Here is a 26,784-nt window from a genome sequence, read left to right on the forward strand (position 1 = left end):
CCGATTGGGAGAGGCTCGCTCTGCCACAGCAGCGCTCACCAGCTGTGAGCCCTGCGTCTGGCATCCGTCAGTCTGCTGAGTGGCGCTCCTGCTGTGGGAGCACAGTGACCACCAGGGGTCACCTCCTGCGTTGAGTGTCTGCCCACTGGTGGTTAGTGCGCGTCAAAGCGACGGGTTGACCAGTCATTCGGTTGCTTAGGCTTTTATATATATAGATAGAGATCTTAGTCAGTTTTTTTTTTTTTTTAAATATATTTTATTGATTTTTTACAGAGAGGAAGGGAGAGGGATAGAGAGTTAGAAACATGGATGAGAGAGAAACATTGATCAGCTGCCTCCTGCACACTCCCCACTGGGGATGTGCCCACAACCAAGCACATGCCCTTGACCGGAATCGAACCTGGGACCCTTCAGTCCGCAGGCCGACGCTCTATCCACTGAGCCAAAACCGGTTAGGGTCTTAGTCAGTTTTTGAATACCTTGTTCTTAAATATAAAGAGACAGTCAAAGATCACTAAATGTATGTTCATAAACATCAGTTTTTCAAGAGACTAGTCTATGTAGTTCTGAGAACTTATGATCACTGTACATGAACCATTGCTTTTAATTTCCTTGGAGCCATGATTTTCTACTATTAAATTTGCCTATTGTTCTGGTGGCGCACTGAGTAGGGGAAAAACAGCCAGCATAATTTATGTTATCATGAGCCTCGATCCGTGGTCGGCAAACTGTGGCTCATGAGCCACATGCAGCTTTTTGGCCCCTTGAGTGTGGCTCTTCCACAAAACACCACGTGCAGGCGCGCATGTACAGTGCGATTGAAACTTTGTGGCCCATGCGCAGAAGTCGGTATTTTGTGGAAGAGCCGGTATTTTGTGGAAGAGCCACACTCAAGGGGCCAAAGAGCCGCATGTGGCTCGCAAGCCGCGGTTTGCTGAGCCATGATTTGCCGACCACTGGCCTAGATCATAAAATATCACAGGATTCACAAAACAAAATTAATGAGTGCATCTGTAGACTCTATTAATCATAGTTTATTGATTGTTCTAGAATGTGTAGGCAAATTAATGGGAGATAAAAGGATCCATTTTGCTTTTATTTCTGTAGTTTGATTTGTTAGTATGATATTTAAAAATCTTTTTAAAAAAGATTAAAACATGTTTCTGCTCCCTCGCCCAGTGATAAATGCTGCTCATTCTTTCTACAATGGAACAACAACTCTACCGATATCAGATGAAGATAGAACTCCACGAAAAAGAATCAGCAAAACGTTAAATATGACAACAAGTCCTGAGGAGAAAAGAAAAATCATTGGGGATACTTTTGTTAAGGTACCTTTTTTTTATATATTTTATTGATTTTTTACACAGAGGAAGGCAGAGGGATAGAGAGTTAGAAACATCAATGAGAGAGAAACATCGACCAGCTGCCTCCTGCACACCCTCCACTGGGGATGTGCCCACAACCAAGATACATGCCCTTGACTGGAATCGAACGTGGGACCCTTCATTCCGTAGGCCGACACTCTATCCACTGAGCCAGACCGGCTAGGGCAAGGTACCTTTTTAATATCCTCAATGTGTAGTGTTTTCAATGTGAATTTTAGTATTTGTTTTTTCTTGCCATTATATCAAGTAACCAAATTTGCTAATTTTTATTTTATTTTTGGATAAGAGTTTTACTGTATATTACTACTATATAGACCAAGAGTATAAATTGTTTTATATTTTAAAAACATGTATACTTATGCTTTGCTATTGATTTGATTTAACTATTTTAAGAATAGGTATTTTCAATTGATATTAGACTTTCAGTATTTCAGTGACTGATTTTTAGCTTTTGAATAGGGGGAATGTTTGCATACCTTTTTGAATCATGTTAAAGCATGTTCTTTAAAGAACATATGCTGTTAAAGGAGTTTATTTTAGGAGTTGGTAGATTTCATCCTGTCAGTATTGCCCAAGGACTTTGAGAAATTTAGCTGAAAGTATAAAATTTTGCTGTCTTTTTAAAAGAGTCATCCTTTAAAAGGCTTTTTTCTCCTGTTGGTTATAGATTGCCAATGAAGTAATTGGAGAAATGAACCTGAAACCTGAGGAGGTTTTCCTTGCCCAAGGTACTTTACGGCCTGATCTAATTGAAAGTGCATCCCTTGTTGCAAGTGGCAAAGCTGAACTCATCAAGACCCATCACAATGACACAGAGCTTATCAGAAAGTTGAGAGAAGAGGTAGGTAAAAACTTATGCAAACTTTCCCATAAAGCCTCTTTCCTCCCCCCTTAACCATTTTTAAGTGTACAGTTTAGGAGTGTTAGGTGTATTTGCATTGTTGTGAAACAGATTTCTATAATTTTTCATGTTGCAAAACTGAAATGCTCTATACCTATTGAACAACAGCTACTGTTTTCTCCTTCTCCCTAACCCAGTGATGGTGAACCTTTTGAGCTCGGCGTGTCAGCATTTTGAAAAACCCTAACTTAACTCTGGTGCTGTGTCACATATAGAAATTTTTTTGGTATTTGCAACTATAGTATAGAAAAGATTTATATTTTTTATATTTATATATTTAAATGCCATTTAACAAAGAAAAATCAACCAAAAAAATGAGTTCGCGTGTCACCTCTGACACGCATGTCATAGGTTCGCCATCACTGCCCTAACCCCTGATAACCACCATTCTACTTTGTTTCAGTGAATTTCACTACTTCAGATAGCTTATATAAGTAAAATCATTTTGTAACTAGCTTATTTCACTTACCATAGGTCCTCAAGGTTAATCCATGTTAAGATGTCCTTTTTAAGGCTGAATAATATTCTGTTGTATGTCTATACACATTTTGTTTATCCATCGATCTGTCAGAGGACATTTTGGTTATTTCCACTTTTGGCTATTGTAAATTATACTATGAATCTGGGTTTGCACATATCTCTTGTAGACCCTGCTTTCAATTCTTTTAGATATATACCAAGAAGTGGGATTGCTAGATCATGTAGTGTTTTTATTTTTTAAATGTTTCATTAATATTTTTTGAGAAAAAAAAAAGAGGGAAGGAGAGAGGGAGAGAGAGAGAGGGAGAGGGAAAGAGAGAGAGAGAGAGAGAGAGAGAGAGAGAGAGAGAGAGAGAAAGAAACATTGATCGGCTGCTCCTGCATGCTCCCAAGTGGGGATTGAGCTTGCAACCTAGGCATGTGTCCTGACTGGGAATCAAACTGGTGAACTCTTGGTGCATGGGACATTGGTCAACCAACTGAGCCACTCTGTCTGGGCAAGATCATGTAGTTCGATTTTTAATATTTTGAGGTTTTCTTCATGTTTTCATAGTGGTTACACCATCTTACATTCCCATTAACAATGCCAAGAGTTCTAATTTCTCTACACCTTGCCAACACTTGTTATTTTCTGTTGTTTTGATAGTAACTATCATAAGGCTGTGAATTATGTCTCTTTATTTTGTGCATCTTAGTGTGTAGTGGTAACGCATTGTAGTTTTGTTTTGTATTTCCCTGATAGCTAATGATTCTAAATACCTTTTCGTGTGCTTATTGGCTATTTGTATATCTTCTTTGGAGAAATATCAATTCAGATATTTTACCCCTTTTTAAATTGGTTTGTTTATCTTTTCATTGAATTGTAAGTGTTCTTTATATATTCTAGTTACAAGTCTTTTGTAAGATACATGATTTGCCTTCTGTGTTGTCTTTTCACTTTCTTGATGGCATCATTTGGAGAGTTTTATTTTGAAACACTAGTATATATTTAATTTGCCTTGTATTCTAACAAAAACTATATCAGAGATAGGGGAAGGTTTGCTTTGATTTATTTATATTTAAAAGGTTTATATTTAAAATGTGTTTCAAAGAGAAATAAGATCACTGAAATGTTTATCTAAGGCCTATAAAGCATACAGGAGGAAATGAAGTTTTAAAAACTGATTTTTAAATCTGAGGTAAAAGACAATAGGGAAAGCCAATAATTTATTACCCTTTGTTTCCATGTGATTTTGGTTACTAATTTGTACTAATTGTTTTTCCCCCTTATATAGGGAAAAGTAATAGAACCTCTGAAAGATTTTCATAAAGATGAAGTGAGAGTTTTAGGCAGAGAACTCGGACTTCCAGAAGAGTTAGTTTCAAGGCATCCATTTCCAGGTAAAATTAAAATTGAATACTTTGATTTGTTCTTAGACCTTCGTGTTGAAGAAAATCAATTCAGACAATTTTGAAAGAATTTGTTATCACAAGGAAAATGTAACTTGAGAGAAAGAAAAAGGTGTGTAGGGAATAAACATTTTTTTAGTATCTAGTGCAGGGGTCCTCAAACTTTTTAAACAGGGGGCCAGTTCACTGGCCCTCAGACTGTTGGAGGGCCGGACTATAGTTTAAAAAAAAACTATGAACAAATTCCTATGCACACTGCACATATCTTATTTTGAAGTAAAAAAACAAAACGGGAACAAATACAATATTTGTATTTGCATGTGGCCCGCGGGCCGTAGTTTGAGGACCCCTTGTCTAGTGTATATACTTCATTTTATTAAGTAGTTATTTTCCATTGTATTTATATTTACATATACCATACCAAAATTATATGACATATCATTTTGCCATCAGATGAGAAAACCAAGGCATCAAAATATTTTAATAACATTGCCACACAATTTTCAGTGTCAGAGCTGGGATTTTGTATATTATTTCTATGATACCATGATGGAAGACAGGGTTAAAACTTGGTTCTCTGAAATCCTTTTGCCATGGCTCATTTATCTGAATGGCTGAACCACTTCTTTGCACAGGCCATAAGAACTAATTTATGAGCAAATAAAAAATAGATGAAATAGTTATTTTGTCATATAGAAAAACAGAGGTGATATTTGTTTAAAGTTGGGATTGAGAATCTTGTTCTTTAAATGAGATCTTGAATTTGGGCAAGCTTTGTACTTCAGTTTCTAGCTCTCAGTATTTGGTGATAAGTTGAGAAAATGGTTTAATGAAATTTAAAAAAAGTAATAGTTCACATTTCTTGAGTGCTGGTATGTGCTAGGCATTTTGCTGCATATTTTACAAATACTGTCTTATTTGATCCTCACAATAGAAACTATTTGCAATGGTGATATATCAACTATATAAAAATAATAAATTTTCCAGTCAGTAAAACTGGAAAAAAAAACCTTGAAGTGGCACAGCACATGGATATTAATTTTTGGAAGGGTTTTATATTTTGGGAGTACTGACATTTTTATATGAAAATTTCAAAATTTTTAAATTATTACTCTTCACTTTAGGTCCTGGTCTGGCAATTAGAGTAATATGTGCTGAAGAACCTTACATTTGTAAGGACTTTCCTGAAACCAATAACATTTTGAAAATAGTAGCTGATTTCTCTGCAAGTGTTAAAAAGGTAATTATGTTGGATTTATACTAGTATATTACTAGAGGCCTGGTGCACGAAAATCTTGCACTTGGCGGGGGGGGGGGGCGGTCCCTCAGGCTGGTCTGTGCCCTCTCATAGTTTGGGAGCCCTTGGGGGATGTCTGACTGCCGAGGAGGCAGGGGAGGCTCCTGCCACCACCGCTGCACTCGCCAGCCATGAGCCCGGCTTCTGGCTGAGCGGTGCTCCCCTGTGGGGCGCACTGACCAGCTGCCCCTGAGCGTCATAGCAACTGGTCATTCCACCGTTTGGTCGATTTGCATATTAGGGTTTTATATAGAAAGATATAGATAGATGTCTCCTTTTTCCCCCATCCACCCCTCCCTGGCCACTCCCACCCCCAAGGACAAGCCCCCACTGCCCCAAGGTCCATGTTCATTGGTTATGCTAATATGCATGCATACAAGTCCTTTGGTAGATCTCTTCCCTCTGAGGTTTGATGGTCCGTTTGGTATTTCTTTGTTTCTGGATCTATTTTTGTTCAGTTTATGTTCTTCATTATATTCCATAAATGAGTGAGATCATGTGATATTTATCTTTCTCCAATTGGCTTATTTCGCTTAGCATAATGCTCTTCAGGTCCATCCATGCTGTTGCAAATGGTAAGAGTTCCTTCTTTTTTACCGCAGCGTAGTATTCCACTGTGTAGATGTACCATAGTTTTTTCATCCACTCATCTGCTGATGGGCACTTAGGCTGTTTCCAAATCTTTTTTTTTTTTTTAAATATACTTTATTGATTTTTTACAGAGAGGAAGGGAGAGAAATAGAGAGTTAGAAACATCGATGAGAGAAACATCGATCAGCTGCCTCCTGCACATCTCCCACTGGGGATGTGTACGCAACCCAGGTACATGCCCTTGACTGGAATCGAACCCGGGACCCTTCAGTCTGCAGGCCGACGCTCTATCCACTGAGCCAAACCGGTTTCGGCTCCAAATCTTAACTATTATAAATTGTGCTGCTATGAACATAGGGTTGCATATATCCTTTCTGGTGTTTCTAGTTTCTTGGTATATATTCCTAGAAGTGGGATTACTGGGTTGAATAGGAGTTCCATTTTTAACTTTTTGAGGAAACTCCACTGTTCTCCACAGTGGCTGTACCAGTCTGCATTCCCACCAGCAGTGCATGAGGGTTCCTTTTTCTCCGCATCCTCGCCAGCACTTGTCATTTGTTGATTTGTTGATGATAGCCATTCTGACAGGTGTGAGATGGTACCTCATTGTTGTTTTGATTTTTGCATCTCTTGGATGATTAGTGACTGAGCATATTTTCATGTGTCTTTTGACCTTCCATATGTCCTCTTCCAAAAAGTACTATTTAGGTCCTTTGCCCATTTTTTGATTGGATTGTTTATCTTCCTTTTATTAAGTTGTATGAGTTCCCTGTAAATTTTGGAGATTAAATCCTTATTGGAGATAACATTGGCAAATATGTTCTCCCATGCAGTGGGCTTTCTTGTTGTTTCGTTGTTTTCTTTTGCTGTGCAGAAGTTTTTTATTTTGATGTAGTTCCATTTGTTTATTTTCTGAAAAGGTGTTTTAAAATACTCTATATCTATTATAAGAAAACAAGGGGGATTATTTCAGGTCCAGATTGAGGATGAATGGAAAAGTCTTCCAGTCCATCTGTAGTTTTGGTGCCTAAATTTATAATCTGTGTTTTCTGAAAACCTACAAGCTGAGAAGTAAATTCTTATTTAAAGTGGACCTTGGTTGGTAGTGCTTCCAGGTGTCAGGCAAGAAGCAATGTAAATTAATTTACTCTTTGGAATATCTTCAAACAGGCCTCAAAGAATTCCCATAGATACAGTTCTAGGAAATATGAGCTTACAATAAAAAAAATTACAAAATATTTATAGAAAAAGGGCTCCATGAATGAGAGCTAGTGGAAACTATCAGAAAACCCTCAAACGCTTCAAATACTGGGAATAAAGGACATAAAATTAAGAGAAGCAGTAGATAATAAGAATAAAGTATATAAGAATATAAAAAAATGACTGGGCAGTTTTTAAAAAATTAAATTGTAGAAATGAAAATAATAGGTGAAATTAAACAGCTTAAGAAAGATGTTAACAAATTATTCAGAAATCAGAACAATGGATAGAAGTTAAGATAGAATGAAAAGGTCATCTTTAACATATTTTCAGAAGGAGGTAATAGACAAAAGTATTTTAATTTCTCCAGACTGGTTGAAACTATTTGAAACCATGCCTCAGATTCAGGAGAACGTAACACATTGCTATCGGAATAAATGAAAAGAATTTGATACCGAGTTGGCATACCTAGCAAAACTGCATTCTGCCAAAGACAAAGCAGCTGCAGAGGAAAGGTTGTTTTACTCTACAAAGGAAAGACTAGTATACAGAAAGCAGTAGTAAAAGCAAGAAGACTTCAAAGTTCCAAGAGAAAATAATGGTGAACAATAGTGAACAGATACTGTCTGCTAAAAGTAGGGCAAAATAGAGACATTTTCAGATAAACACAGTTTACTACCAACAGTGCAGTATACACACCCCTTGGCTGTGTATTAGAATCATCTGGGGTGCTTTTTGTTTTTAGTATGTTTTTATTAATTTTAGAGAGAAATATGGACCAGCTGCCTCCTGCTGCATACCCCCCTACTGGGGATCCAGCTGGAAATCTGGGAATGTTCCTTGACCTGGAATCAAATCCTGTTGACCTTTTGTTGAATGGAACAACACTCAGTCAACTGAGCCACACTGGCCAGGGTTGGGGTAGCTTTTGAAGTATACTATGCTTGGACCCCTTCTTTCTAGAATTTCTTATTTAATCCAAGATAGAACCTGATTATACCAAGTAATTTGAGTGTACAGTGAGGCTTGAGAACCACTGTTATTTTATTACCAGAGGCCTGGTGCACAAAAATTTGTGCACTCGGGGGAGGGAGGGTCCCTCAGCCCGGCCTGGGCCCTCTTGCAATCTGGGACCCCTCGGGAGATAACGACCTGCTGGCTTAGGCCCACTCTCCGGTGGCAGAGGGCAGGCCCAATCCCTAGGTGCAGCCCCTGGTCGGGCTCAGAGCAGGGCCGATTGGGGAGTTGGGGCGCTGCCCCCTGTCATGCACAGAACAGGGCGGATCAGGAGGTTGCGATGCCACCCTCAGTCACGCTCAGGGTAGGGCCGATTGGGGGTTTGGGGCACCACCTCCTGTCACACTCAAGGCAGGGTCGATGGGGAGGTTGCGGTGCCACCCCGTCACGCACAGAGCAGGGCCAATCAGTGGGTTGGGACACTACCTCCTGTCACTCACAGAGAAGGGTCAATCGGGGTTGGGGAGCTCCCTCATGTCACGCACAGAGCAGGGCCAATCAGGGAGTTGGGGCACTGCCCCCTGTCACTCACAGAGCAGGGTCAATCAGGGGTTTGGGGAGCTCCCCGCTGTCACGCACAGAGCAGGGCTGATCAGGAGGTTGGGGCGCCTTCCCCTTCACGAACAGAGCAGGGCAGATAGGGAGGTTGTGGCCCCGCCCCCGTCCCACACAGAGCCGCAGGGCGATCAGGGGGTTTGGGTGCTGCCCCCTGTCACGCTGATCCCGGTGCTGGGAGGCATATTACCCTTTTACTATATAGAATAGAGGCCTGGTGCATGGGTGAGGGCCAGCTATTTTGCCCTGAAGGGTGTCCTGGATCAGGGTGGGGGTCCGCACTGGGGTGTCTGGCCAGCCTGGGTGAGGGGCTGAGGGCCGTTTTCAGGCTGGTGGGTGACTGAAGCTCCCAACCACTCCTTTTTTTTTTTTTTTTTATTCTGGGCCAACTTTAGCTCTGAGGCTTGGCTCCAGCTTTTAGGCCTTGGCTGCTGAAAGCAGGTATCTGGTTTGTTTGGGTTCTATAATCGAAACACTGTTTCAACTCTAGCTCTGAGATCCCAGCTGGCTGAAAGCAGGTTTCTGGGGTTTTGTTTAGCTTCTATATTTGTAACAATGTTTCAAACTGCAAGCTCAGGCCGGCAGCGGCTGGCGGGGAACCTTGTCTTCCTCCGTCACTGAAGAAAGCAAGCCTCATGTTCGCTTCAAGCTGCCTGGCTGCCCGCCACCATCTTGGCTGGCAGTTAATTGGCATATCACCCTGATTAGCCAATGGGAAGGGTAGCGGAGGTACAGCTAATTACCATGTTTCTCTTTTATTAGATAGGATTTTATTTTTTGAGAACCACTGTTTTAAAGGGCTGACTTTAGGAGAAGCAAAAGGATCTCAGGAGAAAGGTCTGATATGCAAGAAAAAAATGATAAACAAAAGAAAATGGGAAATGGTAAACAAAAAAAAAGGTAAAGAAAATGGTAAACAAAGAAAAGAAAATGGTAACATTCAAGCAAACATGGAATATATAATAAAAATAATGATCTATAATTATTGGTGTTTATTTTTAAAATATTACAATAATATGTAGTTAAAATAACATGTAAACCACAAGGGGATTGATTGGAGTTAAAGCATTTAAATGTGCTTGCATTGTTTGCCAAGTGGTTAGAGAGATTCTCTTGTTAAATATGCATGATAACATTTAAGGGGAACTCTAAAAGAATAAAAACAGGGTTAAGATTTATACTGCATAGCACACACAAGTCAAAGAGAGATGCCCAATAGGATCTATTGCTATAAAGCAGTAAATGTAGATGTCTAAGATAGTAATAGATTCCAAAAGAGTGAGTACCTTATTTCTTGAAACCTTTAGAAATATCTGTGTGTGATTTTTTCCCAGCCGCATACACTATTACAAAGAGTCAAAGCCTGCACAACAGAAGAGGACCAGGAGAAACTGATGCAAATTACAAGTCTGCATTCACTGAATGCCTTTCTGCTGCCAATTAAAACTGTAGGTGTGCAGGTGAGTTGTGTGAATCCATTGCCCTGTGACATAACTTTCTTCAGATGTTCTTTTCATTATTGTTCAAATAGGAATGATTTAGGGAAATGAAATATGAAAATATGTAAAAAGGTAATGTTTTATATAATATTTATGGTGTGAACAAGATTATAGGAACTCAATATTCAGGCTTGAGATCTTGTAGTTTTGGAACATCTGTCATCTCTAACCAAAAGTAAAAATTCAAAGAATGACTTGCTTTAGGGTTTGCTTGCTTGCTTCTGCCTTGAAGGATAGTCACCAAAGGGTCATGTTCTCATTTATCCTTCTTGGTATGAAATGTACTATTGCTTTAGAAGTCTTTAATTGCAAGAAGGCCCCCTGATGAACGTTATACACCACTTAGGTCTCATTCTCAACTTGTGTATTTCTTAAACTAGTGCTCTATTTCTTTTATGTCTTCTCTCTTTTAGCTTTGATAATGTACAAATGACATTTGTGTATTTATTGTTCTGTCTTTCCAATTGTAAAAGCATGTGAGGATCATATAGTTTTTACTTTTATAATGCTATTCATATTCCTATATAATAAAAACCTAACATGCTAAGTGTCTGGTTGTCTGGTTGTCTGTTCAACCAAAGTGTAATATGCTAATGACATGTGAAGGCTGCTCAACCTCTCGCTATGATATACACTGACCACCAGGGGGCAGACAGTCAACCAGTTGGCAAGTGGCTATGATGTGCACTGACCACTAGGGGTTAGACACTCCGACTGGTAGGTTAGCTTGCTGCTGGGGTCCAGCCGATCAGGACTGAGCAGACACGCCTAGGAACTCTCCTGCGGTCCTTCTCTGGCTGGCCAACTTCCCACATCCCTCCCCAGCCCCAATTGTGCACCGGTGAGGTCCCTCAGCCTGGCCTGCGCCCTCTTGCAATCTGGGACCCCTTGGGGGATGTTGGAGAGCCGGTTTCAGCCTTAAGGTGGAACGACTGGTTTCTATGACGAACACTGACCACCAGGGGGCAGACACTCAATGCAGGAGCTGCCCCCTGGTGGTCAGTGCGCTCCCACAGGGGGAGCGCCACTCATCCAGAAGCCAGGCTCACAGCTGGCGAGTGCAGCGGTGGTGGCGGGAGGCTTTCCCGCCTCTGTGACAGTGCTAAGTATGTCTGACTGACGGCTTAGGCCTGCTTCCCAGGGGGAGTGGCTGAGGGACCCCGCCACCCCCCAAGTTTCCGAATTTTGTGCACTGGGTCTCTAGTTAGATTATATTAAGTTCTCCTTTGTTTATATGCTCTTCAAGTGAAGGTTTCTTTTTTGTTAGAGTTTGTAGTAAAATGAAAACCAGAAAAGGTGTCAATAATTTAGCTTAGTGATATGATTGTCAGATATTGGGATAATCAACACTAATAAAAGAGAAAGATGGTAATTGGCGTACGAGCTACCCTTTTCATTGGCTAATCAGGGCTATATGCAAATTAACTGCCAACTAAGATTGGCAGTTAACTGCCAACTAAGATTGGCAGTTAACTGCCAACTAAGATTGGCAGTTAACTGCCAACAAGATGGCGGTTAATTTGCATATGTAGGCACAATGCAGGGAGGCGAAAGGGAAAGCAGGAAGAAGCCCCCTGCCACTGACAGTGATCGGAAACCCAGGGGGGAGCTAAGAGCTGGGGGGCCGCCTTTGCCCTGCCCCCCAGCCATGATCAGAGAATCAGGCGCCTTTTCCGCCCTGGCCAGTGATAGCAGGAAGTAGGGGTGGAGCCAGCGATGGGAGCTGGGCATGCTCGAAGCTGGCAGTCCCAGGAGCTAGGGGTCCCTTGCCTGGGCCTAAAGCGAAGCCCACGATCGCGGGGCCGCTGCAGCTGCGGGTCCCCGCTGCCCGGGCTGGACGCCTAGGCCAGAGGCGTCAGGCCTGGGCAAGGGGCCGATCCTGCGATTGGAGGGTGATGGGGGTCAACGCCTGAGGGCTCCCAGTATGTGAGAGGGGGCAGGCTGGGCTGAGGGACACTCCCCCTCCACACACACACACACCCAGTGCACGAATTTCGTGCACTGGGCCCCTAGTGTGTTTATAATGGCCTTGTAGAATAGAATTATGTATGGAAGAAAATGAACTGTTTTAGAGATTATTCACGTAAAACTTAATAAATATACTCTTTTTCCTGAATTTGCTGGATGAGTGACTTTTTAAGAAATGATTTTATTTAGGCTCCACTACTCTTCCATCAAAATGAAAATTCTTTTTTTGGTTAGATATTTAACTTTATTCTGGTCTCTTGGGCCTTTGGAGAGCCTTGGAAGCCCAGTAAAAATCCTATTTCACGGTTAGTGTAGTAATGAAGTTTATTTTCTAAATCCCAAAGTAAACCATAATTGTGGCAAAAAAAAAAAATCAAAATGCAGTACATTTAAAAGTAATTTTTCCTATTGTTGCTTTCCAGTTGTGTTGTATGTATTCTTCCAGATGCAGTTATTTTAACAGTACAATAAAGGGAATTACAGATGCACTTTTTTAAACTGAACATAATGAACTTTTCACGCCATTACAGATTATTCTTAACTGCTGGCTTGTATTCCATATATGGTTATATCGTACTTTAATCATTTCTCTACATATGGGCATTTAAATTGCTTTCAGTATTTTAATGTTACAGGCATTTCAGCAAGTAATGTTTTATTTCTTTAAGCAGTTGCTCATGTGCTTCTGTAAGCTCATTTCCTGTTTCCCAGGTTAAAAGCATGTACATTTATTTTATTACTAGAGGCCCAGTGCATGAAATTAGTGCACTTGCAAGGGGAGTCCCTCAGCCCAGCCTGCCCCCTCTCACAACCGGGGGCTCTTGCAGTCAAGGACTCCTCGCTTCTTACTGCCTGCCTGCAGAGGAGGCACGTGAGGCTCCCGCCAGCGCTGCTGCACTCGCCAGGTGTGAGCCTGGCTTTTGGCTAAGCGGTGCTCCCCCTGTGAGAGTGCACTGACCACCAGGGGGCAGCTCCTGCATAGAGCATCTGCCCCCTGGTGGTCAGTGCACGTCATAGCGACTGTTCGTTCCGCTGTTCGGTCAGTTTGCATATTAGGGTTTTATTATACAGGGTATGATTTTTATCTTTTTAATATATATCTATATTTACAGACATATATTTTATTGATTTCAGAGAGGAAGGGAGAAGGAGAGAGATAGAAACATCAATGATGAGAATCATTGATTGGCTGCCTCCTGCATGCCCGCTACTGGGGATCGAGCTGCAATCTGGGCATATGCCTTTGACTAGAATCGAACCTGGGTCCCTTCAGTCCACAGGCTGATGCTTTATCCACTGAGCCAAACCAGCTAGGGCAAAAACATGTACATCTTAAACTTTAATAGATACTGTCAAATTAGCATTCACATAGCCTAAATTCTCATTTTTTTCAGTATACTGGTTATTAGGGTAGTTTAATGACTCTTTAAAAATTGTTCTTTAGTGTAATTTGATTTTTAAAAAAAGAAAATTACTTGGATTAAACAGGACAAAGAAAAGGGGAATTAATATTATCACCAGTTTTATTCACTTGTTTTTTAATAACTTTTTAAGCTTATTTTTATTTTTTATCTCTGACTTAAGAATCCTTTTTCACCTAATCAACATGGGCAGATCTTGTCTTCCAAATTAAGTGTGCTGGCTGCCCACATTTGGGCAGGTACTTAGAATGAGATCCCAATGGGCTTCTGGCATGTGTTGAATAAATTCTTAAAATTACCATGACACTTTATGTCTGAATTGATTTAGGTAGAATTTAATATGAGATTTAAATTTAGGATTTATTTATATCATTAGAGAAGTATCCAAATAGCCTCTATATAATAAAAGGGTAATATGCAAATTGACTGAACAGCAGAACGACCGGTTGCTATCACACACACTGACCACCAGGGGGCAGACACTCAACGCAAGAGCTGCCCCCTGGTGGTCTGTGCGCTCCCAGAGGGGGAGCACAGCTCAGCCACAAGCCGAACTGATGGCTGGTGAGTGCAGCAACAGTGGTGGGAGTCTCTCTGGCCTTCGTGGCAGTGCTAAGGATGTCCGACTGACGGCTCCCAGACTGCTAAAGGGCGCAGGCCCGGCTGAGGAATGTCCCCACTCCCCCAGTGCACAAATGTCATGCACTGGGCCTCTAATACTTTTATAAACAAGTTTCTTTTCAAAAAGGATTGCTATTAATGGTGTCATCATGCATGAAATGTTTTCTGGTCCATTTTTTGACTTCAACAAAACCATTATTTTTTTTTATTGTCTCAAGTTTTACATATGTCTCCATTTTCCCCGCTTGACCCTCCCACCACCAGCCAGCCATTCCCACCCCGGGCAAGCACCCACTGCCCCAGCCCCAGTGTCTGTTTCCATTGGTTTTGCTAATATTCATGCATACAAAGCCCTTTGGTTGCTCTCTAAACACCCCACCCCCATCCCCAGCCATTTGTCTCTGGATCTATTCTTGTTAATCAAATTATATTGATCATTATATCCCACATATGAGTGAGATCATGTGATATTTATTTTTCTCCAACTGGCTTAGCATAATGCTCTCCAGTTCCATCCAAGCTGTTGCAAATGGTAAAAGTTTCTTCTTTTTTATAGTGGTACTAGGGGCCCGGTGCACGAAATTCGTGCACTGGGTGTGTGTGTGTGTGGGGGGGGAGTGTCCCTCACCCCAGCCTGCCCCCTCTCACATACTGGGAGCCCTCAGGCGTTGACCCTCATCACCCTCCAATCACCAATCACCCGATCGGCCCCTTGACCAGGCCTGATGCCTCCGCCAGAGGTGTCAGGCCTGGGCAGGGGACCCCCATCTCCCTGCGGTTGCAGGCTCCGCCCCTGCCCAGGCCTAACGCCTCTGGCTGAGGCGTCTGGCTCGGGCAGCGGGGACCCGCAGCTGCAGTGGCCCCGCGATCGTGGGCTCCACTTTAGGCCCAGGCAAGGGACCCCTAGCTCCTGGGACTGCCAGCTTCGAGCATGCCCAGCTCCCATCGCTGGCTCCACCCCTACTTCCTGCTATCACTGGCCAGGGCGGAAAAGGCGCCTGATTCTCTGATCATGGCTGGGGGGCAGGGCAAAGGCGGCCCCCCAGCTCTTAGCTCCCCCCTGGGTTTCCGATCACTGTCAGTGGCAGGGGGCTTCTTCCTGCTTTCCCTTTCGCCTCCCTGCATTGTGCCTACATATGCAAATTAACCGCCATCTTGTTGGCAGTTAACTGCCAATCTTAGTTGGCAGTTAACTGCCAATCTTAGTTGGCAGTTAACTGCCAATCATAGTTGGCAGTTAATTTGCATATAGCCCTGATTAGCCAATGAAAAGGGTATCGTCGTACGCCAATTACCATTTTTCTCTTTTATTAGATAGGATAGTATTCCATTGAGTAGATGTACCATAGGTTTTTAATCCACTCACCTGCAAAATCATTAAAATTATTGAATGCATTTTTACTTTCAGGGTGATTGTCGTTCCTACAGTTATGTGTGTGGAATCTCCAGTAAAGATGAACCTGACTGGGAATCACTTATTTTCCTGGCTAGGCTTATACCTCGCATGTGTCACAACATTAACAGGTATGTTCTACAGTGGGAGCAGGGGATAAGGTGTAATGGAAGGATAAGTTGTTGTTGTTGTTGTTGTTTTAATATGTTTTTATTGATTCCTTTAGAGAGAGAGGAAGGGAGAGGGATAGAGAGATAAAAACATCAATGAGAGAGAAATATCGGTTGGCTGCTTCCTGCACTCCCCAAACTGGGGATCGAGCCCAAAATCTGGACACGTGTGCCCTGACCGGGGGTCAAACTGGTGACCTCTTGGTCCATGGGTTGACCCTCAAACACTGAGCCACACCAACTGGGCAAGGTGTTTTTTTAAAGGACCAAAGGCTCAAGTGTAGATACAGATATATCTACTTAGGTCACAATTTAGTAGATACTTAATATCTTGTGTTTTGTTTCTTCAACACAATGCATTTATCTGCTTTAAAAAAGGCAGTTTTAAGTCATGTCTTCCAAATTAGCAGCTTACACTACCTATTTTATGGTAACATGTTTTATTCCAAAGGATTGAAAAAAATATCTGAAGGCTGTAGAATTACAAGGTTGGGGCTTAGTTAATAATAATCAGGAAATCAAAGAAAAGAAATAGGCAAATGCCAGATATCATTAAAATAACTACATGTATAATTTATTTTCAATTTAGTTTTTCAGATTTATTTTTCCTTTAATTTGCACATTAATTTTTATGTTGGATATATCAATAGCTGAGTTATAATCTTTGTCTATTTTACAATACAGTATCCTTTGTATAGTTCAATAATCTCAACTTGTTTGGTGCCAGATTGCTCATTAAATATTCTTATTTCACAGTTGTTTACTCTTCTCTGGTCTTGTTTTTTTATTTTATTTTATTTTTTTTAATGGGTATTGAGTAGTTAACAACCAAAAATGATTACTTGATGTTTTAGTTTATTCAAATTTGCTGCAGAAATTAGAAATCTTTCCATTGGTGGTTACCTAGCAGAGTGTGTATTGTTCTCCAACTGCCTGCTGTTGGGATTTCCAGATTAGGAGTCACAGGGAAACCATCTTTTTTACTGGTGGGAATATGCCTATTAAAAGGTTTACTCCGATGAACCTAAGGCCCCCAAATAAGGAAGCACCTTTAATACACTGAAAAAGAGTGAATTTTAAAATAAATAGTGGTAAGTTTGTAAGTACCTATTTTTATTTACTTATTATATAAGCAATTTTTTTATTGATTGAATTCTTCTGCCAAGACATGGCAGCTCTGCAATTTGAGCCACAGGGCTTTAATTTTTGTTACTTGGAAATCAGTATGTGGAAGATGGGAAGGGCTAGCAAATAGCATATACTCCTTCTGCATATCATGGTGCTTCTCTATTTGTTGTTGTTGTTAATCCTCACCTGAGGATATTTTTCCATTGATTTTTAGAGAGTGGAAGGGAGGTGGGAGAGATAGAAAAACACCGATGTGAGAGACACATCAATTGGTTGCCTCCCGCATGTGCTCCAACCTGGCCAGGGATGGACCTGCAGTAGAGGTATATGCCCTTGTCTGGAATCTAACCTGGGACCCTTCAGTTGATGGGCCAACGCTCTATCCACTGAGCCAAACTGGCTAGGATTGTAATGAACTCTTTTGAATGGAGATAATTGTTTTGGTTAAAGTAATGGCTCATAATTCATCTTCTGAATAATGCTAATACTTTAACTTTAGAGGTCAAATGGAGTATTTCCTTTCCCTAATTTTGACTCCCCTGCTCTTACTATGCAATTAGTACATTCTTACAGTTTTATCTCCCTCTATTTTTCTTTTGCCGAGGTTACTCACCCATGTTTAAACTTAGTCTCTGTCCTTTATATGCTGGTTTCTCTTCCTGTCTTTTCTTTCTTCTGTTTTTCTCTCTCCTTACACAACGCTTCCTTTCCCACCCCCCATAAAAAAATGTCTAACAAATAAGCAACAACAATAAACCTACTACATTTTAAAATATGAACCTAACAAGCCCTAAAAAGAAAGAGTCTTCGTAAGTTTTAGATTTTTGCTAAGCTCCTTTTTAGGAATTAGAAATACATTTCTAAAATTGTTTCCCATTTTTTGGTGTCTCTCTCTCTCCCCCTGGCCCCCATTGCTAGTAGATAGAATCTTTGTAGAGAGAGCGACTGCACCAGTTTGGCTGTTCTACCTATCCTTGCATATTTATTATCACTCTTGTTTGTAAGGAATTAGACCAAAAAAATCAAGTTGTGGCATTCTCTTGTCTACTTGCCTTTTCCTTTAAGGATTATTTAGGAACTATGTTGCTAAATAGAAATGTGTCTTACTTTCTCTTGGACAAAACTTTTTTTTCTGCTACAGTATATTTTGGAGGAGGCAATGAAGTAGTTGGTGGTAGTGGTGGTTTTGATCTGTTGCTGTTTTCTTCTGTGTGCTTTATTCCAAGTATATATTAAGAAGAAAAGAAAAGCATAACTAAACTTAACTATGGGAGATTGCCAAGGGAGATTGATTTTCTTTACTAAAGCCAGATAGGGCTAAGGGAAAGGGACAATTAGTTGCCTGCTGGCTGGAGTTGGGATGGGGAAGCGAGGTGGCACTCCTATCTCTACCCTGACTGCCTCTTTTTCCCTGAGTGAAGGTTGTACAACAGATCCTCCAAACAGTGGTAAGATTCCCCTTGAGTTGTTTGAGCCTAATTTCCTCAAGCTATGTTCCAAACCCTACTTTTATTAACACTTGCAGTGGTGTATCTTCATATCTTCCAAATAGATAATTACTGAAAGCACTTATGAGTTATTCCTTTTAGAAGGAACTAGTAGGATACCAAGTTTAGGTGTCCATTTTGGTTACATTTTTAATAAAGAGGAAAGGAGAATCTTTCCTCTTGGGATTTCCACTTGGGATTAGTGTTGCCCAAAATGAAAAAAAGATTGAGTAGTCAAATAAGTTTGGGAAATTCTTTGTAGCCTCATCTTGGATGTTTCCAGTGCATATTAGCATATTACAACTTCTGAAGTTTTGTGGTAAAAACCTGTTTATTTGCTCAACTCACTGTTTCCCCAAGCTTATGAGTATTAATTTCCTGGGGCTACTGGAACACATTACCACAAACAGAGAAGCTAAAACAAAGTATTAATTCTCTCACGACTCTGGAGGCTAAAAGACTAAGATCAAGGTGTCAGCAGGGCCATGCTCTCTGAAGGCTCTAGGGGAGGATCCTTTCCTGCCTCTTCCTAGTTTCTGGTGTTTGGTGGCAGTCCTTGGCTTGTGGCAGTGTAACGCCAATCTTCTCCATTCTCACATGCCCTCTTCTGTCTGTGTGTGTTATGTTCCAAGATTTCTCTGGTTTTAGAAAGACACCCAGTCATTGGATCAGGGGTCCTCAAACTACGGCCTGCAGGCCACATGCAAATACAAATATTGTATTTGTTCCCGTTTTGTTTTTTTACTTCAAAATAAGATATGTGCAGTGTGCATAGGAATTTGTTTATAGTTTTTTTTTAAACTATAGTCCGGCCCTCCAACGGTCTGAGGGACAGTGAACTGGCCCCCTGTTCAAAAAGTTTGAGGACCCCTGCATTGGATTAACGGCCACCCTGACGTTATGTTAACTTGATTACATCTGCAAATATCCTATTTTCACCACAGGTTCCAGTTGGATATGATATATTGGGGACACTCTAACTCAAGACATTAAATGAAAAGAGGAATATGATAATCACATATATCTTTGCACATTCTGAGATAGTAGTATTCTAGAGAATACACTTTGAGGAAGGTACATAGAACATAGGCCCCTCTATAATTTTATATTCTAACCAACCCATTTGGGGATTTGAAGTGGGTAGGAGAGGGGCCTAAGAATAAATGGAAAGAATGTTATTCCTTGTGCATTGCTTATCATACTAAATTGTAATTCTCTGTAATTTCCTCTTCCCCCCTTCTAGAGTTGTCTATATATTTGGCCCACCAGTTAAAGAGCCTCCTACGGATGTTACTCCCACTTTCTTGACAACAGGGGTGCTCAGTACTTTACGCCAAGCTGATTTTGAGGCTCAGAACATTCTCAGGGAGTCCGGTAAGTTGCTCATGTTGCTTATCACTGCATGCTCTAACTAAAATTTGGATGCTTGGCATTGTGATTTCTAGTAGAATTATAAGATTTTTAATTTTTAGGTGCTTTCATGTTTATGGATAATTCTATGATGTTGCCTTCATAAAAAAAATTATCCACCCTTTGTTTGTGTGCAGACATGTGCAGAGTGGCAAAAAAATTGAGTTGACCAACTTGCAACTGATGTTGAACAAGGCAGTACTCTGCTTTCTTGTTCTAGCTCTTACTGTAAACAAATGTTCTTTTTGTAGGCTATTTAGTGGCATATTTTTGGCATTTTCATGCTTTTGGTTGGTGATTTCACTGTTTAAAATGTCCCCCAAGCATAGTGCTGAGGTGCTGTCTAGATTTCTAAGCACAGGAAGGCTGTGATGTGCCTCAGAGAGAAAATATGTAGATTAGTAAGGTTTGTTCATGCCTGAATTATAGTGCTGTTGGCCGTGAATTCAATGTTAATGAATCTGCAATAAATATTAAATACATAAAACAAGGTATGTACTGATCGGTAGATGAAAATGTGACCAGAGGCTTGCAAGAACCTAACTGTATTTCCTCTAGACCAGGGGTCCTCAAACTTTTTAAACAGGGGGCCAGTTCACTGTCCCTCAGACCGTTGGAGGACCAGACTATAGTTTAAAAAAAAACTATGAACAAATTCCTACGCACATTGCACATATCTTATTTTGAAGTAAAAAAACAAAACGGGAACAAATACAATATTTGTATTTGCATGTGGCCCGCGGGCCGTAGTTTGAGGACCCCTGCTCTAGACCATAACTGCCACAAATTAAAAGACTAGGCTTTATATATATGTTACATATATATAGTGTCATCACTACATCATAGCACTACAGTCAAATTTTATTACTTGTATTTGTGATTGAGTTTACTTAAAATGCCGTGAGAGTAGCTGGAAACAATGCACAATGGCTGTCCTAACTGGTGTGTGTATGTGACCAGATATTGTCTGGGAGGGTTTTATTGAACTAGGTCGCAGTGCTTTTCCATGGATGGTGATTGGCTCTCTGTTAACTTCCTTTCTCTAGGTTATGCTGGAAAAATCAGTCAGATGCCGGTGATTTTGACACCATTACATTTTGATCGGGACCCGCTTCAGAAGCAGCCTTCATGCCAGAGATCCGTGGTTATTCGAACCTTTATTACTAGTGATTTCATGACTGGTATACCTGCAACACCTGGCAATGAGATCCCTGTAGAGGTAATTTATATATTCCTTCTAATGTATATTTTCAGTGCCTCATACATTTTATAATATGGCGAGTGGAATAGACTATGACAATGTTGATATTTGGTTTTCTGTTCAGAAGACAGGCTCTTTTTATCTCCACATGATTGTTCAGTACACTGTAGTAGAAAAAGGCCTTAAATATATTAAAACCCTCTAGATGTCTGATTACCATATGGAGAGGAACCAAACAACTCTAATCTATAACTTTATTTAATTTTGCCAACCAACCTCTACTTTACAAATAATATTTTCTAAGTAAGTAAGAAAACCTGAGGAGTGAAGAAAAGTTTATTGGAAATAAGGATGAGAATTGATGGCATTATGACCAGAAACCCAAGAATTCTTTAATATTCTGCTACCAGCAATTTAATTTTTGATCACCATCTCCCTCTCCTATTCTCTCTCCACAAAGGAGTCATTTGCTTGTTAGAAAATGAAAATCACACTGAGCTTTTGTTAGTTGGACCACTGCTCCAGTAGTTAATGCAAGGCTCTGGTTGTAGCTGCACAGCTGGGCTGGGAAATGTGGCTTACAGTCTGTTTTTTGTTAGGCTCAGATTTGCCAAGTTTTTGTTCAGTGACCAGGCTTTCTTCTCCTGTACACATGTCAGTGGTTATTATTATAATGCATTATGCACCACCTTGGTAGACTCAGAGTTGTTTTAGCCACAGATAATTTGTGAAGAATTGGCTTAAACACATAAAATACTATGTTTAGATGCCAGAGCAATGTGAAATTGCTATGAATGTTTCTAAACACTTGTCATGGACCTGCGACAAACAACTCGTAGGCTAGCACCTATCTGTGGGCCGTACTTTGAGTAGTATTGAATTTAAGTCACTTCAACCTATAGAGGGAAGTAGGTTCACTACCTAAAATTAATCAGAGGCCATCCCATGTACATAGAAGCAAATAGTAAAAATAGATTACAGTTTCAAATTGCAAATGCAAGCCCTTTGGGATTTTTGTACATGCAGTGGATTCTTTTAATTGTAATCTTTGTTTTATAACAGGTGGTGTTAAAGATGGTCACTGAGATTAAGAAGATTCCTGGTATTTCTCGAATTATGTATGACTTAACATCAAAGCCCCCAGGAACTACTGAGTGGGAGTAATAAACTTCTTGTTTCACTAAAGTACTGTGTGCAGTTTAAATTAATTAGAGACCATTCCCAGTATTGACACGCAGTACTGTGAAGAGTGCTGGAGCGGCTATATTACATCTGAATTCTTCACAGCAAAAATTTATGGCCTGAAGGCTGAGTTGGGAATAACTAAAGGGGACTGAAGTTTGTACGGGTATAATCAACGCATCATTGCCTACACTCAGATTGACACTGCATTTGCCTTTCCCTCACTTGTCCTTTATGTGTAAACTTACTGTTGCTATTGTTGTCTGTCAGTGAAGATGTATGGAGGTGGGTGAGTTTGGGGTATTAATGGGCTTCCAAGTTCCCTTGTCAGTTTCTAAGAGATGTTAGAAAACTCCCGTGACTTAGTATGTATGCCTGTTGGAGAATCTGAGTTTCCATGTCAATAACCTCGTTTCTCCAAAGGGTGGGGGAAGTGATGAACATGTCAGACAAAGGTATAGGTGGGCTGTTCCAGCCACTTTTTCAGTACACTGGCATTATAAATGTAAGCTACTTTTAAGATGAAAAGCACCAGAAATTTGCAGAAGTGCTTTAGAATTTCATGATACCACAGCCATGGGAGAAAGAAACTATGAGTGGTCTCAGTTTAAAATGTGTTCAAATCCTGTTTCCCATAGGTGTCGTGTTGCTTACGTAGCTTTTTCACTAATAAGGAGCTTTATCCTCCCTGCCTTATATTGCCTGCTATAGCAGCCTGGATAGGAAGTTTCTGTTCTCTTCCTAGAAGAGACTGGCTTTGGTGCAGCATCAAGTTTGAGGGCTTTAATCTCGTTTGGTCAGAGGGGAAGCTCTGAGACCATGAAGACGATTGTGCATGCCCGCAGCTTACAAATGCACGCCCGCAGCTTCTATTACCTAGTGAAGAGTTGTAAAACGAACTCTTAGATGTCATGTGTTAGGTTCATTACCCACTGCCCAGAAGACTGACTAGTCTTGGTTTGTACGCGCAATTGCCAAACTTTGTAATCCTACCAGCTGTAAGAGAAGATTCACGAAGTGGTGTAAGACTTGTTCCCATTGCCACCAGTTTCTGCCAGATCCTTTGTAACATTTATGTAAGTACTATAAAAATAGGCAGTATTAGACGTATATTCTACAACCATTTCTCAGTATTTTAGCTGATGTTACTATTTAAGAATGTTACCATGTTTTTCTTCTTTTGTTTATTGAAGTATAATTGATAGGCAACGTATTAGTTTTAGGTGTCTACATTTTTCTCATACCACTTCCATCTCAGGTTGCTGCCTCTTATTTTCAAAATTCTGTATTAAGGTATAAAATTTTGTATGGGATTCAGTGTTAGACAAATAATAAAATTATGCGTGGCAGATGTCTTCATTCTGGCTGGCCCAGAGGACAAGAAAGCTGTTGCTGGACCGTCGAGGGAAGAACTCTGTCTGTTGTAACTGATATCCTTACTTGAGACCAAGGAGTCCATTGACTTCTACAAAACTTGAAAGGTTCCTTCTCTGTCCTGATGATGGGTTATTCTTAATGGCCCTTTGAAAAGAGGATATGTTAGTTATCTGGCCTTTAGAGCTGGAATAGACAACCTATAAAGGGCTTAAAAATATTTATGTTTATGTGGAAAATTTCTAGCAAAAGTGTCTTATAATTTTGTTTTCAAGCAAATATTAGGAATCTGTAATAATAGTTGGTTTTTTGTGTCCCCGCCCCTAAAGTGCATTCAAGGAAACAATGCTCCCCTGAATGGTACATGTAAAGGGTTAGGTCTTGGAAGCTTAGAAAGTGCTGTTCGCTTGTCCTTCCATCTTGGGGACTCATGGTATATATTGCATTCAAAACTCTGAGAAATTTTGAAGTTAACAATTGTTAAATTTTTTTTAGCCTGATGTTTTCCTGATATTTATTCACTAAACCCCTTCTTATATAGTCCTACTTAATACTGGAAAATGGCTTCTCCAAAGCACAGCTTGACATGATAGAAAAAATTAAAATTTCAGAAATTCCCTGACACTTTGTACCCTCTCTTCCTCTGCAAAGCACTTTTGTGCCATACAGTATTATTCTATACCTTCAGAGTATTTCATTTGAGCATCTGAGAAGCGTTAAGATTATAATCCCATTTTACACTTAAGGAAACAAGCTCAGTTTAGTAATGGATACCTAAGGAGTTTCAGAATTAAATGTGATCCTTGGTAGGTCATGGCGGCATTCCTGTCATTCACCACTCACCTGGGTACCTCTCTAATATGCCTTGTTTCTTTGTACCTATTAGAAGGAGGGTAGCAGAGCACTGGAAGCATCGTTTGGGAAGCATAAGATGGGGAAGTACAAAAGAATATTTAAGAACCAGATACAATATTTAAGAACCCATCTTTTGCTGCCTTCTTCCTGAAGCAGCAGCATGCATGTAGCTAAATAAGAATTGTAAAAGTTTCTTGCTGTGTTGGTTTAACTCCTGAGAGCCTGTTCTACCAAAATCCTTGAGAGAATGAAGGCATTCAGATTAGGTAGGTGGGACTGTCCTTTAATTTTTTTTTCCACATCAGATATGACCCAAAGGTAAATATAAAAATACATTGTAAAGTCAAATGTTACTCCCTTTTTTGAAGCTATGGCATAGGTAAGCAGGATTTGAACAGTTGAATCTTCCGTTGTGATCATGACACTTGGAAAATGCCCATCAACATGTACCCGCTGGCAATCTCTTCATTATGTGTTTTTGGGAAAGTTGGCAGAATATGCTTTTGCTTTAAGACCAGTAAAGAGTCTCCCACAATCAGTTGTGTACAGGTAATTGTTGGCAGAGCTGGAGCTCAAATCCAGGCTTGCAGCTCTCTGCCTTGAATAGGTAATGCTCTATGGGCCTTTGTGGTAAGGCCTAACAGGAAGTTACCAGTGTAATAGACCATCAGGGATAAATGTACTTTCAAAGTGTTAAATCATCTTTTTGATGGTTAGTGATTAGTGTTTGGAGATAGTAGTATCTTCCAGAAATTCCTCTGATACTCATGCCCAATGTTATACCCCTGTTTCTTTCTACCTTTATATACTACTCCACTATTCTCCACTCTGCTCCTTTCTTCCCCTCTTTTCTGAATTCTCATTGGAATGTGGTGAGGACACACCTCAATGGAGGCTCCTTCCATTGTCCCAAATTAATATAATTGGAAACTGAATACAAGTTGGATGTTTTCACCATCGGAAAGCATTCCTTTTGTCCCTACTGAGGTAGCTGAGCCACAGGTGGCATAAGAGCTCAGGATAGTTCACCACTGTAGGGTATTGACAATAGTGATGTTGCATCCTTGGCTCTTATATTCTTGAGTGTTTCATTTAATGACAAGAGGTTTGGACTCTCCCAGTCCAAAATGCCAGCTCCCAGCCCTGGTCTTCATATTGAAGAGGCCCAGGTATGCTACCCAACTCTTTGTGCCAGTGGTTCTCAACCCTGGGTGCCTATTACTACTGCCCGAGGACTTAAGTCTGGGTCATGCCAAGACCCCTCTACCAACTCAAATGAATCTTGGTGAGGCTCAAGCATTGGCAGTTTTAAGTCTCTCCACTGGAACAAATGGTTAATGAGGAATATACCTGCCTCTCTGGTTATGGTTTAAAGTCTTAGAAAAACCTATAGATGAGAAGAGAAGGCCATAGATACTGCCTTGTTGAAGATCTCATAGCTAAATTAGTTCAGAACTAGGGACCAGACTCCAGAACTGAGTCTAACACTGCATTGTTGCTCAAACACTCAAAAAGTCTGTTTGGTGATATTTAAGGAAGCTGACACAAATGTTGCCCCTGTTGAGGTTGGTTCTCTCAATCTATTATTTTTGATTATATATATATGTGAAGTAAATAAAATATATTTTTTATTTTAGAAAGAGGAAGGGAGAGGGAGAGAGAAACATCAGTGAGCGAATCATTGATTAGCTGTCACGCCCCCCTACTGGGGATTGAGCCCAGGCCGGGACATGTAGCCCTGACCTGGAATCCAACCGTGACATGGTTCATGGGTTGATGCTCAGCTACTGAGCCACACCCGCCGGGCAGTCCACCCCTATGCTGCAGCCACCTTTCCAAATCTGAGTTTGGCCAGATCATGAAACTGATATTGAGCTAGTCCTGTACCCACTCAGAGTCCTGGAGCTGTGTTGGAATAATTCTCTGGAGAGCTAGAGATTACCTGCCAGAAACCTAAGTTCCTGAGTGAGAATCTTTTGAGCACCTCCATCTTAATTTACCTACCCACTAGGGTCTTTGTTCACTGGTGATTCCTGTGGCATTTTTTGACTTTGTTAAAAGCCCTTTGACTAACAAAATCATGAAACTTTGGGCAGAGTTTGGCTATTTCTTGAGTATACTAAAAGTAACCAACCGAAGTGGAGTGTATGCTTTTGGAGAATACAGATATCTAAGGTAAGAAATTTTCTGTCTTTGAATCTACTATTACCTTAACGTATTAAATGAAGAAGTGAATGTAACCTTTGGAACAGACTTT

At 40.6% G+C, this 26,784-nt stretch overlaps 1 protein-coding gene across 2 annotated transcripts in view; it reads left to right on the forward strand.

Annotated features, from left to right (window-relative positions):
• GMPS (guanine monophosphate synthase) overlaps positions 1-23,737 on the forward strand; it is a 59,619-nt gene extending 35,882 nt beyond the window's left edge. For both annotated transcript variants that reach the window (XM_059686870.1, XM_059686869.1), the window contains exons 8-16: positions 1,180-1,331; positions 2,056-2,229; positions 4,044-4,149; positions 5,283-5,398; positions 10,153-10,278; positions 15,736-15,851; positions 19,749-19,879; positions 20,962-21,134; positions 22,179-23,737. In XM_059686870.1, coding sequence (XP_059542853.1) covers positions 1,180-1,331; positions 2,056-2,229; positions 4,044-4,149; positions 5,283-5,398; positions 10,153-10,278; positions 15,736-15,851; positions 19,749-19,879; positions 20,962-21,134; positions 22,179-22,280 — 1,196 coding nt within the window. In that variant the 3' untranslated portion in view covers positions 22,281-23,737. The remainder of the gene's footprint in view (positions 1-1,179; positions 1,332-2,055; positions 2,230-4,043; positions 4,150-5,282; positions 5,399-10,152; positions 10,279-15,735; positions 15,852-19,748; positions 19,880-20,961; positions 21,135-22,178) is intronic.
• Positions 23,738-26,784: the final 3,047 nt, after the last annotated feature.

Source organism: Myotis daubentonii, chromosome 3 (genome assembly GCF_963259705.1).
Source record: "Myotis daubentonii chromosome 3, mMyoDau2.1, whole genome shotgun sequence".
Taxonomy (NCBI): Eukaryota; Metazoa; Chordata; class Mammalia; order Chiroptera; family Vespertilionidae; genus Myotis; species Myotis daubentonii.